Source organism: Myxocyprinus asiaticus, chromosome 26 (genome assembly GCF_019703515.2).
Source record: "Myxocyprinus asiaticus isolate MX2 ecotype Aquarium Trade chromosome 26, UBuf_Myxa_2, whole genome shotgun sequence".
NCBI classification, from domain to species: Eukaryota; Metazoa; Chordata; class Actinopteri; order Cypriniformes; family Catostomidae; genus Myxocyprinus; species Myxocyprinus asiaticus.
Genome location: NC_059369.1, coordinates 14,418,700 through 14,437,162, shown reverse-complemented (window position 1 = coordinate 14,437,162; position 18,463 = coordinate 14,418,700). Strand labels below are relative to the sequence as shown.

At 36.7% G+C, this 18,463-nt stretch overlaps 1 protein-coding gene across 6 annotated transcripts in view; it reads right to left on the bottom strand.

The window, feature by feature from the left end:
- Positions 1–18,463, bottom strand: part of LOC127416947 (cyclic nucleotide-gated cation channel beta-3-like) — a 63,205-nt gene that overhangs the window by 4,969 nt on the left and 39,773 nt on the right. For all 6 annotated transcript variants that reach the window (XM_051656556.1, XM_051656562.1, XM_051656563.1 and 3 more), the window contains 17 exons: positions 18,110–18,245; positions 17,963–17,980; positions 17,671–17,778; positions 17,125–17,279; positions 16,288–16,488; positions 14,646–14,854; positions 13,417–13,467; positions 13,085–13,171; positions 12,919–12,983; positions 12,701–12,823; positions 12,462–12,603; positions 11,895–12,054; positions 3,390–3,487; positions 2,923–3,006; positions 2,557–2,675; positions 1,224–1,370; positions 257–431 (listed from right to left, as the gene is read on the bottom strand). In XM_051656556.1, the coding sequence (XP_051512516.1) occupies positions 257–431; positions 1,224–1,370; positions 2,557–2,675; positions 2,923–3,006; positions 3,390–3,487; positions 11,895–12,054; positions 12,462–12,603; positions 12,701–12,823; positions 12,919–12,983; positions 13,085–13,171; positions 13,417–13,467; positions 14,646–14,854; positions 16,288–16,488; positions 17,125–17,279; positions 17,671–17,778; positions 17,963–17,980; positions 18,110–18,245 (2,078 nt within the window). The remainder of the gene's footprint in view (positions 1–256; positions 432–1,223; positions 1,371–2,556; positions 2,676–2,922; positions 3,007–3,389; positions 3,488–11,894; positions 12,055–12,461; positions 12,604–12,700; positions 12,824–12,918; positions 12,984–13,084; positions 13,172–13,416; positions 13,468–14,645; positions 14,855–16,287; positions 16,489–17,124; positions 17,280–17,670; positions 17,779–17,962; positions 17,981–18,109; positions 18,246–18,463) is intronic.

The following is an 18,463-nucleotide window of genomic DNA, read 5'->3' as shown; positions in this document are numbered from 1 at the left end:
AATTTTGCAATTTTGCTCTTTTTTATGTTACAATATTCAGAAGAGAAAAGTTGAGGAATACTAAAGAGGTGTGGGCATAACTCCAAAAAATGGATGAGGTACAGGGGGTGGAATGAGGTCCCGGGTCACTAAAGACCCTGAGATATGCATTAAAGTGTTAAGTGTGTAGAATGTGCTTTGGGCAAGAATTCACGAATGCATACTAGAGTAGAGTATGTTTCTGGCCTAAACGATCAGAAAAGAGGGATGTAAATACCTCCAGAGTTGCTCCTTTATACACTTCCTTCAGCTTGGTGAAAGTCTCTCCTGTGCCAACTTTCAGGGCAGCCTTGTAAAGTTTGGGCGTCTCTGGCCGCGGAGGAATGACCTCAGCTGTTTCTTTAACCTCGCCCTTCTCATCTGCAGGCTTCTTATCTTTGGTCAGCATCTTCCTATGGAAGGAAACAAACACACACAAACATAAAACATGAAGAAAGTATACTGAAGAACATTGCATTAAGCTAACATACTGTATGTGCATCGCTGAGACTGTAGAGTAGCAGGAAGTGCAAGAGGGAACTTTCAAGTCAGATGGCATCAAATGACCTGATCTCAGGCACTTATGTAATACATCATTCGACACACACACTGACTCTTGGAGTGAATTGGACTCACAGGTGAATGGGAAGCAGAGATTATGCAACTCATGTCTGACTGCATTTAACTTCTTCATTATCTCATTTACATCCCAACTAACACAATCAAACACTAATCGCAAACATTCCCCTTCTCATTAAAAAGGAACAGAAGGAAAGAGAGGAATACAGAGAGAATGATATATGAGAAGAAAAACAGAAATGAATAGGAGACTCTGTTGAAAAGACCAGCTTAGACCAGCATGAATGTCCATGCTGGTCCAGCCTGGTTAATGCTGGTTTGGTGCTGGTCTAGCTGGTGAACCAGCATAGCCATTCAAAACGTATTCTGATAAAGCTGGTTGACTTACAGGTTAAGCTAGTTAAGAAGCCTGGTGGGGACACCAACATACCAGCATCCAAAGCACAACATATGCCACAGAAAGATAGGTCTATCAAACAAGGTTAATCACTAGCACTAGGAGATCTGTGAGTGTGATACAGAGCTGTAAATGGCTCAGTCAGATCACTGTAATGGATGAAAAGTGTGTGTGTGTTTGTAAGGATTGCTGGTGCTCTTGGTTGAGATTTGAGCTCCGATCCCCTCACTTAGCCTTTTTGCGCAGTAGTTTCTGGGAATCGGGGTAGTGTACTAAGATTTCTGCTAGGTCCTTCTTATCCAGGATGAAGAGGTTGGCAAAACCGTGGGCTTTCACATTAGCTGTTCGTCTGTTCCCACCACCAACTGCCAGCAAACTGAGGGGGTAGACATGCACAAAACCAGTCAGTCTGTTTTTTCACACAACACAGTCGCACTGCAAAATAATAATGCTACTGTATGTTCGGAATGGAATACTAGACCACTTCCTACTACATACTGTGCTTAATGTGCTCTATACTTACTACCTTTATAAAGAAAAGAAAATAGTATGTTAAACAGTATGCAATGCTAAAAGTTTTAAACTGTTTTGTGCTACACTGTTGTCATATCTCTAGGTTGCAAGTTTCATTTAGCAAGCTATCATTTTGAAATACAAAAATTGGTATTTTGTAATATAATTTTGTGTTAAAATGTATTTTTGTATGATGTGTCTATATCCATACAATGCACGTCAACAGGGTCTAAAACTTTTAAGCTCCAAAAAGGACATTAAGGCAGCATAAAGGGAATTCATACAACTCATGTGGTTTAATCCATGTCTTCTGAAGATATATGATCAGTTTTGGGTGAGAAGCAGACCAAAATGTAACTTCTTTTTCTCTATGGGTATGGGTATAGACACATCATACATATGAAAATATCTTCATTTGTGTTTCACAGAAGAAAGAAAGTCATATGAGTTTGAGGGTGAGTAAATGATGAGAGAATTATAACTTTATGACCCTGTTTCCACCTGGTATTAAGATGCATTATGGGTGATCCGATCACATGTCAGCGCTAAATAAGGTCTAAACGGGGTCTAAAAATTTTCGTGATCGGATCACAAAAACTACATTCCAATGTGGTCAAAAACGCATATGACCGCATCGCATTTGAGGTGTAAATGCTAATCCATCCTGTATGTGTCCCGGCAGCAGCGAAGCACCACCCCTCACCTGTCAATTAACCACTGCACTAAACAAGAGTTTAAACTTTGCCATTTATGAGCGGTTTAAAAGGGGGAAAAAAAAAAATGTCATTCTGAACCTCATTTATACAGTACTGTTAACAATATATATATATATATATATATACACACATACAGTATATATGTTTCATATAGTATGAAACTTCAAAATTCAACATAAATTCTACCAGGTCACATTATATTTTAGTAATTAAGTATAGTGCAAACTAACCCTATCATTACTATTCAAGTCTTGCCCAACCCGTCCCACAGAAGGCATTAGGTACTGTACAAAGAGATAACAGATCTTTACATGAATGTTCTTCATCACTCACCTGATTTCCCCAAACACAGAGCCGGCTCTCAGAGTCACAAACACCGTCTTCCCATCAGGCCCGCCCACCACCTGCACCTCTCCTGCTTTGATAATGTACATCTCTCGGCCGATTTCACCCTGACCACCAGAGCCGAGCAGGACAAGAGTCAGTTCAAATTCTAACAGATAAAAGGCCCTTTCATGGTGGCATTTTTGATGTGACCTTTACTCAGTGTGCTTCGAGAGTCTAAAATTCAAGGATAAACTTCAAACATATTGGCCAAGAAGAGATATATGCAGGTTTTGAACGAGTTATTTCAATGCAGTGGCAATGCATATGCAGTACAACTTGCATTAACAGTCACTGACATACTGTTTATCTTACCTTTTTACACACAAAGTCTCCTGGAAGGTACACCACAGATTTTAGCCTCTTCAGCATGTCAAATATCATCTGTCTGTCACATCCCTGGTTTTAAATTCAACATAAAGGAAATATCATAGGAAACATTTATTCCTATGATATGACATATTTTAAATGGAAAACAGGATATTGATTGATTAGATTGCATTAGTCAATTCATTAGATTTAAATAATGAAATAAAAATGAATTAATTAAAGTAAAAGGACTTGGTGAAATCAGCAGAAAATGAAAGTTACTTCAGAGGAGAAAGTTGTTACATTTTGATGAAATTTTATAAATACAAACATTTTTTATTTAAAATTGTTTTTGTTTTTTTAATAATATGCACAGATGAATCACGTCCAATAAGACCTGGATTGTGTATTTAAAAAGTAAATAGGGTCAATTTTCATTTCATGCTGCTGGAAAATCTCCTAAAACCTCTCACCTGAAAAAGCGCCACTTTACTGACAATGGAGAAGTTAACATCTGCAGCGATGTCAAGACGCATCTTTTCAGGTAACTGAATAAGCAACTCCTGCTCATCTGAAGACAAACAGACCATAATACATCAACAACACTCTCTTAGAGGGGTAGTTCACCCAAAAAATTAAATTCTGTCTCATGTTGTTCCAAACCAGTATGACATTTTTTGGTAGGCAGAACGTTAACCTCAGTCACCATTCACTTTCATTGCATCTTTTTTCTAAACAATGAAAATTAATGGTGACTGAGACTGAACACTTTTATGTGTCCTTTCATGTTCCAAAGAAAGAAAGTCATGCAGGTTTGGAACGATATTTTGTAAAGGGTTAGTTCACCCAAATATTTAAATTCTCTCATCATATACTCATCCTCATGCCATCCCAGATGTGTAAGACTTTCTTTCTTCTGCTGAACACAAACAAAGATTTATAAAAGAATATTTAAGCCCTGTATGTCCTCACAATTCAAGAGAATGGGTACCAAAATTTTGAAGCTCCAAACGAACATAAGTCAGCATTAAAGTAATCCATACGACTCCAGTGGTTAAATCTATATCTTCAAAAGTGATATGATAGGTGTGGGTGAGAAACAGAACAATATTTAAATTCCCTCCCTGCCCAGTAGATGGCGATATGTACGAGGAATGCGAAGCACCATTCTTGAAAGTGGAGATTGATAGTAAAAAAGGACTTAAACATTGATCTGTTTCTCACCCACATCTATCATATCGCTTCTGAAGATATGGATTTAACAAAGGGAGTTTTATGTATTACTTTTATGCTGCATTTATGTGCTTTTTGAGCTTTAAAGTTCTGACCAACATTCACTTGCACTGTATGGACCAACAGAGCTGAGATATTCTTCTAAAATTCTTTGTTTGTGTTCTGCAGAAGAAAGTCATACACATCTAGGATGGCATTAGAGATCGACTGATATTTATTTTTTTTTAAACTGATACGATACTGATTATTTGTGTTTACATATCCGATAACTGATATGCAGATCCGATATTTGTATAAATTTGTATTTCATCTTTATTTTACAGTGAATTGATATTCAACAGAGGAAAAATTTGCAAAAATGTTATTTTACAATAGTACTCACATACCATGTTTTTTATATAATAACTACAACAACAATAATAATAATAATAGGCAAAATCATTTGACAACATCTGTTTTCAAATGGAGAACATAAATAAACGACAAGGGAGTCTACCAACATTGCATGAATGTAATCATTCATTTTAAACTACAGTTTTAAAAGGTTTAGTTGTTGTTTATTAGGCTCAAAGCAAATAGCTAGCTGGAATAAGTATACATTCCTAGGAAAGTAAAAAAAAAAAAAAAAAAAAAAAATACATCACAATAAATACATCACTGCGATTACAGAGTCCCAAAATGCTTCAAAATTATTAATAATGTTTCGTCGGTCTCTAGATTACAGCAGCTGCCTCACGAAACACCTGCTGACAGAGCTGACATTTTTTGTTTAACAGTGAGCAGCACATCTGCAGCTTATCTTGCAGCAAATGCTCTCATTGTAACCCGACACAAAGCTATTTTAGACACGTTTATTGTGACACGAGTATTTTGCCCCATGCATTTACGCAAAACATTTACTCGAACAGTGTCGCAGAAACAGGGCCCTAGCTAGTGGAGTGAAAGGTGGTAATGATTCTAGGGGCCCAAATGTCCAGGGGGCCCCACAACAAATTCCAAACTGTATTTTTTCATAGGAAAGGGGCATACAGTCAGGTGGCCCAGATGACCTTGCTACGGCCCTGCATGGAGATAATTAATTTCCACATAGCTGTAATCACGTAGATGATGATTCATAGCGAAATAAAGTTTAATGGTAAATGTTAATATAATTTAGAGAATTTTAAACAAGTGGATCTTCTTAAAAGCTGTGCTGGCATATGGCCAGTCATTCCGTTGGAACATGAGCATCAACCTGTCCTGAACGGCAACTTTACTGTTAAGGCTCTTCGAGTTGATAAATGTGAAGTAATGTGTCATCTTTGGGACTTCGCAGGATTTGTTTTTACATGAGTTCGTCTCCGGTTTCTTAGCGCTTAAACTACACATCAAGCATTTATGTAACACATCTCACTAGAGCATGAATGGCTGTTATGTTTAATAAAATGTATTAATTCAAGCAATACATTGCAAAAGCAAATTACTTTTCCTGTGGACAACCCCCAGACTTAGGTGTAACTAGACCCTATTTAGGGGGGCTTCAGTGTTTTAAATAGCTGCAGCCGCAATATGAAAGGCCAAAGTGTTATTTATCTCTTTAGGCGTAACGTGTACAGATGTTACACATAAGTACGATTTTCATGTGAAAAGATGACATAATAGGTTTGTTTGAGATGAGCAAGTTCTGTGCAGAACCGCTCACCGGTGATCAATGACAGGTGCATGCCGGTTAGAAATCTGTCAAACTTGCTGTGATATCATGACCACATATGTCAAAATACTCCAGTGAGAGCGAGGCGGCCGCAGTTGTAGCAGGCAGGCAGAGCAGTTTCTTTTTCCGAGCTGCGCAAGCTGCAAGCACGATGGGAAATGACTTGCTGATGACACAGCTTAATGCTCACTGGCTTAAATAACCATGATGTTTTGTTCTCTTTTAAAATGTTTGATTTTTATCTCTAATATCATGTTTTTATGTGTATAATTTATATGTGAATATTGCCAACATTCTGACAGTGCGAAGTCTGTATGGGATATGTGATTGGTATCATATTTCTGAAATATCTAAAATGGATGGAAAGACACGTTTTATAGGGGGAATTAAATAACAGGAACATTGAGTGTCTTGTTCATCCAATTTATTGTTATTTAAAAGCAACAGAATTTGGATCCACTTTATTAACAACAAAGCACTTGAACGTGAATCACGTGATATCTGCCTTTGATCTCGTAGCGGCTGATCCACTACAAGAAGTGAGAACTGTCCGACTTGACAGCACTTATTTCACTCCTCACTTGACTGCACCAGCCTACTCTCATCTACTTTCAAGGCGAGGGCGTTTGGTATCTGAAATGAGCCTAACCTGTGTATGCGATATTGCATCTAAACACGCAATTACCAACACACTCTCACGGCGAAATCGTAAGGATTCGTACGACCTTTCTAAATTTGGCTAATTCGTATGATATCGTATGACTGCACTCGTATGAATTCGTATGACTTTCACCACAGTCACTGACGTTGCTGGACATTGTTTCCATCTAATACGTGACAATTACTTGCTTCTGTCACACACAACAGCTTCCTATATTGTTTACACACTCTACTAATTTGTTAGGTTTAGTTAAGGAGTTTGGGTTAGGGCATAATATTAATAAGCATGTCCTTAAAGCCTCGTGCGTGGAACTCACGTTTACTTCCGCATTAGACATCCGGGAATTTGCACATGAAGAAATCGTACGAATTTATACAAACGAAATCGTATGAAATCATACGAAATAGCCAACTCGTAAATATGTACGAATTTTTTGTAAGATCGAGTTGCAATTACGTGTCCACGCGAGGTCATGTGGACACATTATTTTGTGTAGACGCATATTTACTGGGAATTCGACTGTCAAAATAAAAGTCACATCCTAACAAAATTACTGTGATTCAACTGGCTAGTCTATAATTAAACGCTTTAAGGGTGTTTTTATTTAATTACACTTATAGTGCATTTATTAATGTAATAGTGCATTTATGCATATAAAATATATCAGTGAATGTATATTTGAATAAATTGTTGAAGAGTCTGGAGCATGTTGTCACACGATATAAATTGCACAAAATTGCAACATAAAACAAGTGTGACAGCTAGTCTTGTTATCCCCTATATGTTATGTGTTTTTTTTTTTTTCTAGGCCAATTTAGGCAATGAATTAATATATATATATATATATATATTATAATATATGCATCACACTATCTTGTTTATTTACTGGATGGCAAGATTAAATTACATGTTATATTGTGTATATAATACATCATAAGAATGAAAGAAGAGATGCATTAAAATATAATTACACTGATAATAACAAAAACTTGATCAAAGATAAAATAAAATAAATATAAGGATTATCAGTTATTTGGATTCTGCCTGTTTATTTTCACCAAGGACTAGGCTAATATATTATTGCACACTTAAAAGAAAAAATTATAAAAAAAAATAAAAATGATTAAGATTTACACATTTCAATTTCTTAACAAAATTCCATAAAATTGGATTGCGTAATCTTCAATAAAATATTATACAAACAAATATTTTTATAATCAGTTTTATTTAAAAAAGTAAAACATTTTGAAACATGGATGGTATTGGGACCTTAATTACCCCATATAAGACCAAGAATATTAATAAATGTGTACCACCTACATATTTAGAAATATTTTTACTGTTTTACAACTGAAGGGTCCATTCTGGGAAAAAAAGAAAGGAAAAAAAAAAAATTACTATGAGGAGACTATGAAGCATGAGGACTGGAAGGGAACAAATTTATATGCATCTACCAATTTGTATGAGACCAGCAATCATAATTCATGAAATATCATTCAAGACATTTTGGCCTGAAAGAAATAAATATTTCAGAGAGCTTAAAAAGTTATGAAAACATACATAAACTATTTTACAGAGTTTAGTTTTAGGTTCCAAACAACACAAAGAAAGTATGTACAAAATCTGAGTTGAAGCAGAAACACTATTTTTTAATTTTGTCTGATTTCACAAGAACTAGAGTTAGCATTAATAGGATAGATCAATGTTTGGCCTTCTTGTATTTTAAAAATTTGATACACAGCTTATGAAAAAAAAATCTCACATCATCTAGTATGAACTGATGGTTCTTGCAAATTTGTCAACACCTTGTTTGTTTTAAGAGTTTTGGATTTTCATCACACTGGACATTTCACAACATTTAAACAATACTTTTAATCAGCGAATTTTTACAATCAATCCAATGTATAACACTGGTATTTCACTCAATGTGTATGGATGTTTTTTAGTGACATTATGCTAACAGCCCACACGGTGACATTATTGCACTGCATTTTATTGAAGGACCAGTGAAATTATATTGTACAGTATGACACCGGAAAATGGGTTTAAAAGAATTTGAACAGAATCATTTATTTAAAAGAATCTGTGAAACTTGAGAATGTTCACATTAATGCATTGCTTGCTTGTTACAAATTGAACACAATGAAATTAAAACAGTTTCAGTGAACATATTACAAAATATACAATTTATATTTATGTCTCTTGTTTGTATACATTTTGGCAGATAATGAACTTCTGTTTAACATTTATATGTTCTTTAAATCTTATTTTGGGTTTGATATTTTTGGGGTAATTTCAGTTTAATATAGTATTACCAATATGACAAGATATGGCATTATTGCAGCTGTCTTTTAGTAAAAGAGCATAAATTGCTGTTTTGTTTTTTAAATTTTTATTTATAGTGATATCGTGTAGATGAAGGCACAATAGTTAAGAGTACAAAATTTGTGAACTAATGCAAATAATTTTGAGGAAGCAAGATGCTATTTTGAGTAACAAATTAAGATGATGCTTACTGAAAATATCAACTTCAGAAAAGGGTGCATGATTTCCTGCTAATTTAAAACACATTTGGCATTTTATAACATCTCAAGAACTCTATAAACAAATTAATCTCCATTGTGATTGGATCAGTCAATGTGAGCCCACTTTGAAAAAAATTTCAGAACAAATTTATTCCAACAATGTGTTTAATAGGGGCCTTTAGCCCCTGCAACAGGGGGGCTGTTTACCCCAAATACCATCCTTTCACTTATTGGACAGTTATTGAAAACCTTTTGATTTAATGACATTAAACAAAACGGAAAATGATAAATAAGTATTTTGTCTCTAAATAAATATGAAAATGTCAGGGATTTTCATTAGCTACATAAATTTGCAACATTTAAATAAATATTTAAAGTTACATCAGATTGCCTCAAAATAAAAATTTTAATGGTTCAGGAAATTTTGCAGTGTATAGGTGTTAAGGAAAGTGCTGTGGTAGTTTTTATTACTATTTAGTGTTTGGGAGAAAATAAAATTTTCTAGAGTTTTTTTGTTGTACCCTATTGATATCCAACAATAATTCAAAACTGCCTATGACTACCAGAAGGAATTCTGTTTTGAATAATTTAAGTATAATGGGTTATAATTTTAACATTGCAAAACAAAATTAAAAACCTGTCAAAACTTATAAATCATCTATAAGTTATTGATTAAATTGTGTCCTGTCCCATATGACCTGTCTTGCACGTGAGAGGATTCTTGTGTTTTGCAGCTGTTGAGAAAGCACCCAGTGTCATTTTCAGAGTGCCACACTGTTATTTCGAAATTCTGCTTTCTTCCTGGTCATAATACAGCATCTTCATCACGTGACCTCACACATCCATGATGTATGCTGGAAAACTCGATGACATAGCACTTCGTGGGATGACGTGTCGATTTAACACGTATTATTCATGAATTACACATGGTTTTGTAGGTCGCTATTATATGTTTACTTAATTTTATGCAAATTTTCAAGATTCCTAGCTCGCAATTGGCCAAAATATGGATGCCTGTACACGAAATTGTGTGTTTAGACACAATTACGTGTACACACGTTATGTCGTCTGTAGACGTTACGGGTAAAGATAAATGTGATCAAATGGCATGCCATACTGCAACGCTGCGCTTGTTTGAAGCACAAGGCGCTTTGGTGGCCTTTCTTGCCTGTAAAGACTGACTAAAGCGCGAGCCAATAGCATTGTAGCATGGGCTGTGAAGGAGCATATAATTTGCCCACTGAACGAATACACCCCATTTACAAATTAAATTCATGAACGAGCGAGGATCAGCATCTTTTGACTTATTGATAGAGAGGAGGCATGTCGCGCGTTTAGTTAATCTCATTTAACAAGGAGAGAAAGGGACTGGATTAATTAAGAGCAAAAGTGACTAATGACATTACAATGACACCAGGACATTATTAAAACATGTAATTACTTACAGGCTATGGTTGTCCTTTATGTTTGCCTTGATGGTCATGCACAGCAGTTTACAAAATGATATGCTTTGTTGTCATTTGCAGGGAAAATGCTTATATTTAAACACTGATAAAGTCTCTTAGTAGTCACGCTGATTTGAATACAGTATAATTAGACTTGTTTCGGTCGTGAACATCTGTGCTAGCAATGGGAAGATCGGATCATTTTACTGACTTGGATCTTTGAGTCTCGTTCTGCAAAATGAATGAAATGACTTGAATAAAGATTCATTCATTCAAGTCATTTCATTCATTTGAGCAGAATTAAATTAAAATGTTACATTTTCAATAGCCAAATCCCCCCCAACACATCTACTTACGCAAACTTTGATTATAGTCCCAATAAGGAAAAATTGATAATGCAGCCAAGGACAAATTATGAGAAACAGAAATGATTAGTTCACCTCTGAAGACTCGAAAGGTGAACTAATCATTTCTGTTTCCTGTGTGAGCAATGCATAGCGTATACAGCTGTCACGTGAGAAAAGAACGAACGACTCGGACCAAAAGAGTTGAAAGGTGAACTAATACTTTCCTAGTTTCCTGTACAGCACCTATGCGGATTTCACGTAACAAACGAACAGAGGTTGCGTAATGCACATGCGTGATCCATCACAAAATGAATGAATCACTCACTGAGACTACTCGTTCTTCTGAGTCACATAAAAGATTAGTGAACGAATCGTTCACAAACGACTCATCACTAGTCTGTGCTATATCAATGGTTTAATGACCTAAAAACACCTAAAAGACGTTCATTTTTTGTCACATACTGGCGTAACAGTGTGATTTACAAAAATGGTTCTAAACGAATAAATGAATACTGTATACATACATATATATATATATATATATATATATATATATATATATATATATATATATATATATATGACCAGGGTTATTCTCTTGAAATTAAAATCTCTTTTTGGAGAAATTTTCAAAAGACTTGAGTCACGAGTTAATGACATACAGAGAATCATCATTTTAGGAAAATTGAGAGTTCATGGCAAATTTGCCGCAAACCTGCCGCAAATTCCCCAATGATAATTTTTACATGCAAATGAGCTTTGCGGAAAACTTGCAACAAATTGGTCATAGTTGCCAAAGGTTTGCCAGAGGTTCACCACATGAAGAGCTGAAAACTTCTGGCAAACATTTGCGCTGAACCAAAAGCTCATTTGCACGTGAAAATAACGAGCTGCAAATTTGCGGCAAGTTTGCGGCTAGTTTAGATGTTTTGGAAGGGTTATTAACTCTACTAAAAAACAACCAAGCTAGACGTTTATCGTAATAATAGTTTTTTGTGGTGTTTGATATAACTTTAATCTATAGAAGCTGCAAAATTATTGGTATGGAACCATTCAGTGCCATTAGATTTTGCGTACCCAGCATGCCTTGCGACTTCCAGGTGTAGTCGTACCAGGTCTTCACTCTGTTTTGGACCTCGCGGGAAATCTTGTAAGATGTCATGTACTTTACAGTGCTGTCCACACAGTGTCTGTAGTAGGCCTCACCCGCTGTGGCGGCTCCAATTACATCTCTCATCTATTCAAACACATCAACAGACACCAAACATAACTGCATAGAGTGTAAAGATTACAATATAAATGAACACATAAAGGAGATATGTGTAATATTTTGTGATGTTAAAATACTTTCTCATTTAAATTAATAAAAAGTATAAACACTTGCTGCCGTGCAGTCAATACACATTTTGTCAAAATGGAAATAATGTGTTTTGACTGAATGACCGAAATTAAAGTGTTTTGCTTTTGTAGGGCTCTGTGGTGCTATCAAAACATTGCTCTGTTCATTGGCAGATGGGGGTAGTGTTTGGTAAGCAGTCATTATTTTTGCATTTTTGTTTGGTGACACTATTAGCACAGAAATTACCCTTCACCTTTAAAACCTTAACCAGAGAAATGAGGCACTTGTGCTTGTATGCCTCTCACCTGACCAATCATGATGGAGAAAGCAAAGACTCCCACAAAGTAGTTGACAAGCTGGAAGACGATTTCAAAGACAGTGGTGGGATCAGGCAAACCTCCGATGGTTATCAGAGTCTTCACAGCAAAGTAGTAACAGCGGATATAACTATATGACACACAGAGACATACACACACACTCAGTATACACTTTCAAAATCTGCACTGTAATATAGTTTGAGTAAAACATTTATGCATCATGTCACCTGTTTCCTTTGCCATTGTAGACCCATTTGGTTGAGCCCAGACCCTCATAATCAGAACCCCAATAGAAAATACAGGCATTACAGTGCAGAGAGTACAGCAGGTATGCACTCGTCCGGATCACCCTAAAAGAAAGCGTCACAGAGTGTCACAGAGCCCAACGGTAGCCTAATAGTTGCTGTGTGAAATGCTTCCCTCTGGTGTTGGTCTGTTCTCTTACCTGTAAATGTAGGCTTTGCTCATCACAGCTTCCAGACGATCATTAAACTCAAAGAATGCATTGTACTGCAAGAAGAGCACAGAAAGATGATCGTTTGTGCACTGAATTAGAGAGTGTGTGTGTGTGTGACTGTGAGAAGAGATAAAGAGGCCTTTGTGAATCTTACCTTTAGAAGGCGAGGAAACCGCAAGACCGATTTGACACCTGTGAAGAAGTACAGGATTTCCAAGGGAAAGAGACTGATCACATCCATCTGAAACATTGAGAGAACACACAGAAATCATTCAGAAAACATGGAAGATTATGATAAGACATGTTCTGATAATACATTTACTTTATTTGCTGAGCGCAATGAATAGATTCCCAGCTGAAAAATCAGCTAAAACCAGCATAAGCTAGCTGCCTGGTCTTTGTTGGTTTAAGGTAGCTGGTTTAAACTGGTCTCCTACCCTGGCCAAGCTGGTGTTCAGCTGGTTTAGCTTAACATCAAGATTTTACCTTAAATCGCTCTGTTTGCATGTAGTGCTCTCGCATCTCCTTTTTGTCACACTAAAGTAAACAAAACATAAAAAAACACAAATACCAATAAATGTAAACAAAATAACACTTATAATACCCCCAAAAGTATTTGGACACTTTCTATAAGTCAAACTAAAGGTCGAGTCAAACTAGATTTTAATTATGCAAAATTATTTCCGACCGTACAACAAATATAGCGAAAAGACTCACCAATGAGGGATCTTAATTTGTTATTTATAGTTTATGATTTATTAAAGGGGTTATAACATGAGGAATTAGATTTTCCTTGATCTTTTGATATATAAGAGGTCATTGTACCATAAAAACATACTGTACGTTTCAGAACTCAAAACTTCCTCCTTACTATAAAAAGAGCATTTGTTGAAACCAAGCTGCCAAAATGACTCATTCTCTACTTCCTCCTCATTGTGATGTCACTGTGGTAGACATTTGCATCTGACCGCCTCCACAACAACACATCAATGCCTAATTTACCTTATCACTTCTGTAGCCCTGCCCAGTGGTAGTGAGCAGTGAGATGGCAGGTCAATCAAGAGCAGAGAGCCAATCAGAACAGTGGGCGTTTACTGTCATGTCTTAAAGAAGAAGCAGCACCAAAACAGAACGTTTCTGACAGAGGTTCAGAATGAGGGTGGGAAATTATTATGTTTTACAAATATATGACTGTTTTGTGCGCAAAAATCTTTACTAATATTATAAGTGAACCTCAAGGAACATCTGAAAAAAAAAAGGCATGTCATGACCCCTTTAAAAAGAGAAACCCTAGAATGTGACATCATATCCTGTCGCTCATATTCATTCTGGGGTTCAAAATATTTGTGCATGCTTAAAATCTATGGTGAATGCCCCTTTACCGGAACTTGTTCATAGTTAATGTGATGAACTCCACCTGTGGTATCTCTACAAGGAAACTTGTGTGAACTTGAGGGGAACTGACTTCATAAATCCACTAAAAATCATCTTTGGACCAGTTGTTTAAAAGTAATTGCAGAAATAGCTATAAAAATGTGTTTTGAGAAAAGCTCTAGCTTCATTTATTTGCATGCCAATTGGTTTTTGATATTTTGATATAAGTGTGGCTTTTGTGTCTAAACATTTTTTGGGGCCACTGTATATGTTATACAGAGTGTTATTCAGCAATCACTCTGTGCTCTAATGTAGTACACTAATCACCTACATATACTTACCACAATGTCCCCCCCTCTCACAAACTGTAGTCTGGGCTGAAAGACCAGGATGTCAAGAATATAAATGGTGTCACAGAGGTAGTCCATAAACAGCCACCAGTGGATATTCTCAGGGGTTTGGTATGGGAAAGCCCAGCGCACAGGGATAAGCCAAACATTCCAGTTCCATGCGAGAGTCACAAAGAACAGCCATACCACATAGATCAAATCTGTGAAGTGAAGAATCATGTATGTAGCCAATGAATTTAGAACATCGGTTAGGTACAGGGCCAAATATTCTGGAGAAAAACAAATGTCTTGTGAGTTGTCAATGACACTATGATATGTTTCACCCCCTCTTTGTGCTGAATTTTACAGGCCTTTTTTTTTGTTTTTTTGCTACTGTGCCTTTAAGACTTTAAGAACGTAAACAAGCTCTTTGCATGTGAAATGCGAATAAGCATTTTGCTGTGCTTAAATTTATACACAGGTTGATTTACTGTTGGGTTTAATATAGTATACAGTACATATCAATATAAAGGCACTGCCCCATACTTCATTGACAGCCTTTTTGCAAAGCCTGCATTACATTGTGATCGGATCACAAAACAACACATGCTGAAATATGCCCTACAAACTCATGAACATGGACGTTGTTTTTTTGTTTTTGTTTTTTGATTAATCCCCTTTTTCACCCAATTTGGAATGCCCAATTCCCAGTGCGCTTTTTAAGTCCTCGTGGTCGTGTAGTGATTCGCCTCAATCCAGGTGGCGGAGGATGAATCCCAGTTGCCTCCGCGTCCGAGACCATCAACCCGCACATCTTATCACGTGGCTTGTTGAGCGCGTTGCCACGGAGACATAGCGCGTGTGGAGGCTTCACGCCATCCACAGCGGCATCCATGCTCAACTCACCACACGCCCCACCGAGAACGAACCACATTATAGTGACCACGAGGAGGTTACCCCATGTGACTCTACGCTCCCTAGCAACCGGGCCAATTTGGTTGCTTAGGAGACCTGGCTGGAGTCACTCAGCACGCCCTGGGATTTGAACTAGCAAACTCCAGGGGTGGTAGCCAGCATCTTTTACCACTGAGCTACCCAGGCCCCCAAACATGGACTTTGTTAAAAATAAGCTTTAGCTATTTGTTTCTAACATTGGGATCCTTCAGAAGAAAATACAGAGCGGTAGGTGCTACACACAACCAAGAACAGCACAACATTTGGCAGACTTTCCCACAATTCACTCTTATTATTATTTCTTTTGGTGTTTAGATATAATAGCATATTTTTAACCTCATCGTGACTGGGCAGATCAAATTTCTGAAGTTTAGGAGTTGTTAATAGGAGTTGTTAACGTGTAACTGCATGCGGACATGTATTAATGCATTCGTGTTAACAAAATGAGCTGTTTTTGCAGTGTAGTTTTAATAGATGGCCTTTTTGGACAGGGGAGGAAATGTTGTGTTCTAAAAGCTACAGTATGTTTTCATAGTATATCAAGCTCTTCTATTTCAAAAGATTTGAGACGATAAAAAAAAAAAAAAAAGGATTTCCCAAGATATGACCCTTTTGATAAGGTAGTAAATGGTGTTCTAATAGTGACCAACTGTGACCTATAAAGCTAAGATTAACTTCAGGCGATTGTAGGTGATCTCACCTGTGTAGGGGTCAATACTGGATGGGAAACGAAACTCCAGGATGACTCTGAGCCAATCAGGAATCTGGGGAATTTCAAACTTGTAACCCATAAACTCATAGAATTGCGGCTCCTCTTCTGTCTCCTCTTCAGCATCTTTCTCTTTCTTCTCTTCAGGAGGTGGCGGTGGAGGTGGAGCTGCTCCAGGCTTTTTGGCAGGAGCTACAGTATGGTTCAAATATCAAACGGAGTACTTTACATTTACATTTACAGATTTGGCAGACTTTTTATCCAAAGTGATTTCAAGGAGCATTCAAAATATCCTTGAGTACATCATTGAACACACGCACATGCACACGCACATGCACACACACACACACGTTGGTGCAGCTATCATAATGAGGATTCTCCATAGACATAATGATTTTTATATTGTACGAACTATAGATTCCATCCCCTACCCCTAACACTAACCCTAAACCTAACCCTCACAAAAAACGTTCTGAATTTTGATTTTTATACTGTACGAACTATAGATTCTATCCCCTACCCCTACCTCTAACCCTAAACCTAACCCTCACAAGAAATTTTGCATTTTTACATTTTCAATAAAACATCGTTTAGTATGTTTTTTAAGTGATTTGAGTTATGGGGACACTAGAAATGTCCTCATAAACCACATTTATAACATAATATCCTTGTAATTACCAGTTTGTAACCTAAAACAAATGTCCTCATAAACCACACAAACCCGCCCACACACACACACACACACACACACACACACACACACACACACACACACACACACACACACACACACACAATCATTATCAGGTAAAAATGCATTCTACTCACATGCTGAGGGGCTTTCGTGATCGGACTCATCAGGATCAATCAGTTTCTCTCTCGCACGGTCTGTTCGCTCCTTAAACAGCCTGACCAGCTCCTGCAGACGCTCATTCATGACTATACTAGTTTGACTGGCTGCAGAAATGGGCCGCTCAATGTATCTACAGGAAATTACATTATATTAGAAGAAGTCATGTCACAATGCTCACAAGAGGCTCTGATGCCAACTTTCTAAAAAGAACTGACATCCCATAAAGAAAAAACAATGTTGACAACAAAAATGTTGTAAGCAAACTTACTATACTGAATATTAATATTCAAATATTAAGGAATATAAAAAGGATCATTCCTCCCAAAATGAATATTCTGTCATCATTTACTCACCATTACTGCAACTTTTTCCATACAATGAAAGTAAATGGTGACTCAGGCTGTCAAGCAAGTCATATGAGTTTGGAACAATAAGTAAATGATGAAAGAATTTTCATTTTTGGATGAACTATCCCTTTTAAAATCTAAAAAGAATCTAATATTTGGGTTATAAAGACTCACTCATCCACACCCAGTAGATCAGTCTGGTCTACATCCTTCTGCAATGTTGCCTTTAGGTCAACTTCATATTCACCAAGAACTGTCTCTTCTTGAGACTCGGGCATTCTCCTGAACAACAAGATACGATAAATTACTACACCAGGTCATAAAGTGTTCACGTCATTGTGGTAATGTGCTCACTTTTAAAATTTGAGTCTTTTTGTTAGGGTAGGCAGGGCAACAGAATGAACCATAAATTAGAAAAGTTTTATATGGGAATCCTACAGCTAAGACTAAAGATTTGACAACTTACCCTGAATCCATAACTTTGCTGAGAGTGGAGGCGCAAATCAAAACAAAACAAAACAAAACTTACAATGCAAACAGCACAAGCTTTCAATGAATAGGGCTAAATTATTTAGCTTATTGACTTTAATAGATCTGATGGTGAAATACTGACCTGTGGGAAGTCAGATTCAATACAGGAATGGTGAGGGTCACTGAGTCTGACTCTGGGCGGATAATGATTCTGGGCAAGGTCACCTCTCCATCATCCACTTCCTCCACCTTCAGTGCTGGCTGCACATGAGTGCACTCTGAGAGCACACAGGAGGATATTTGAGGACTGAAATTTTTTGTGCATGTAACATTTTAATTTACAGCTTCAAAAAAAAGCATTTTACCATAAACAAACTATGACTAAATATTTCAGATTAGAACTAAACAGACAGATAAAACTTCATAAACCTTAAATCTGAAAAGTCCAATGTTCGAGACATTCCATTAACACATTCAGTTAACCCAAATTGGGTCT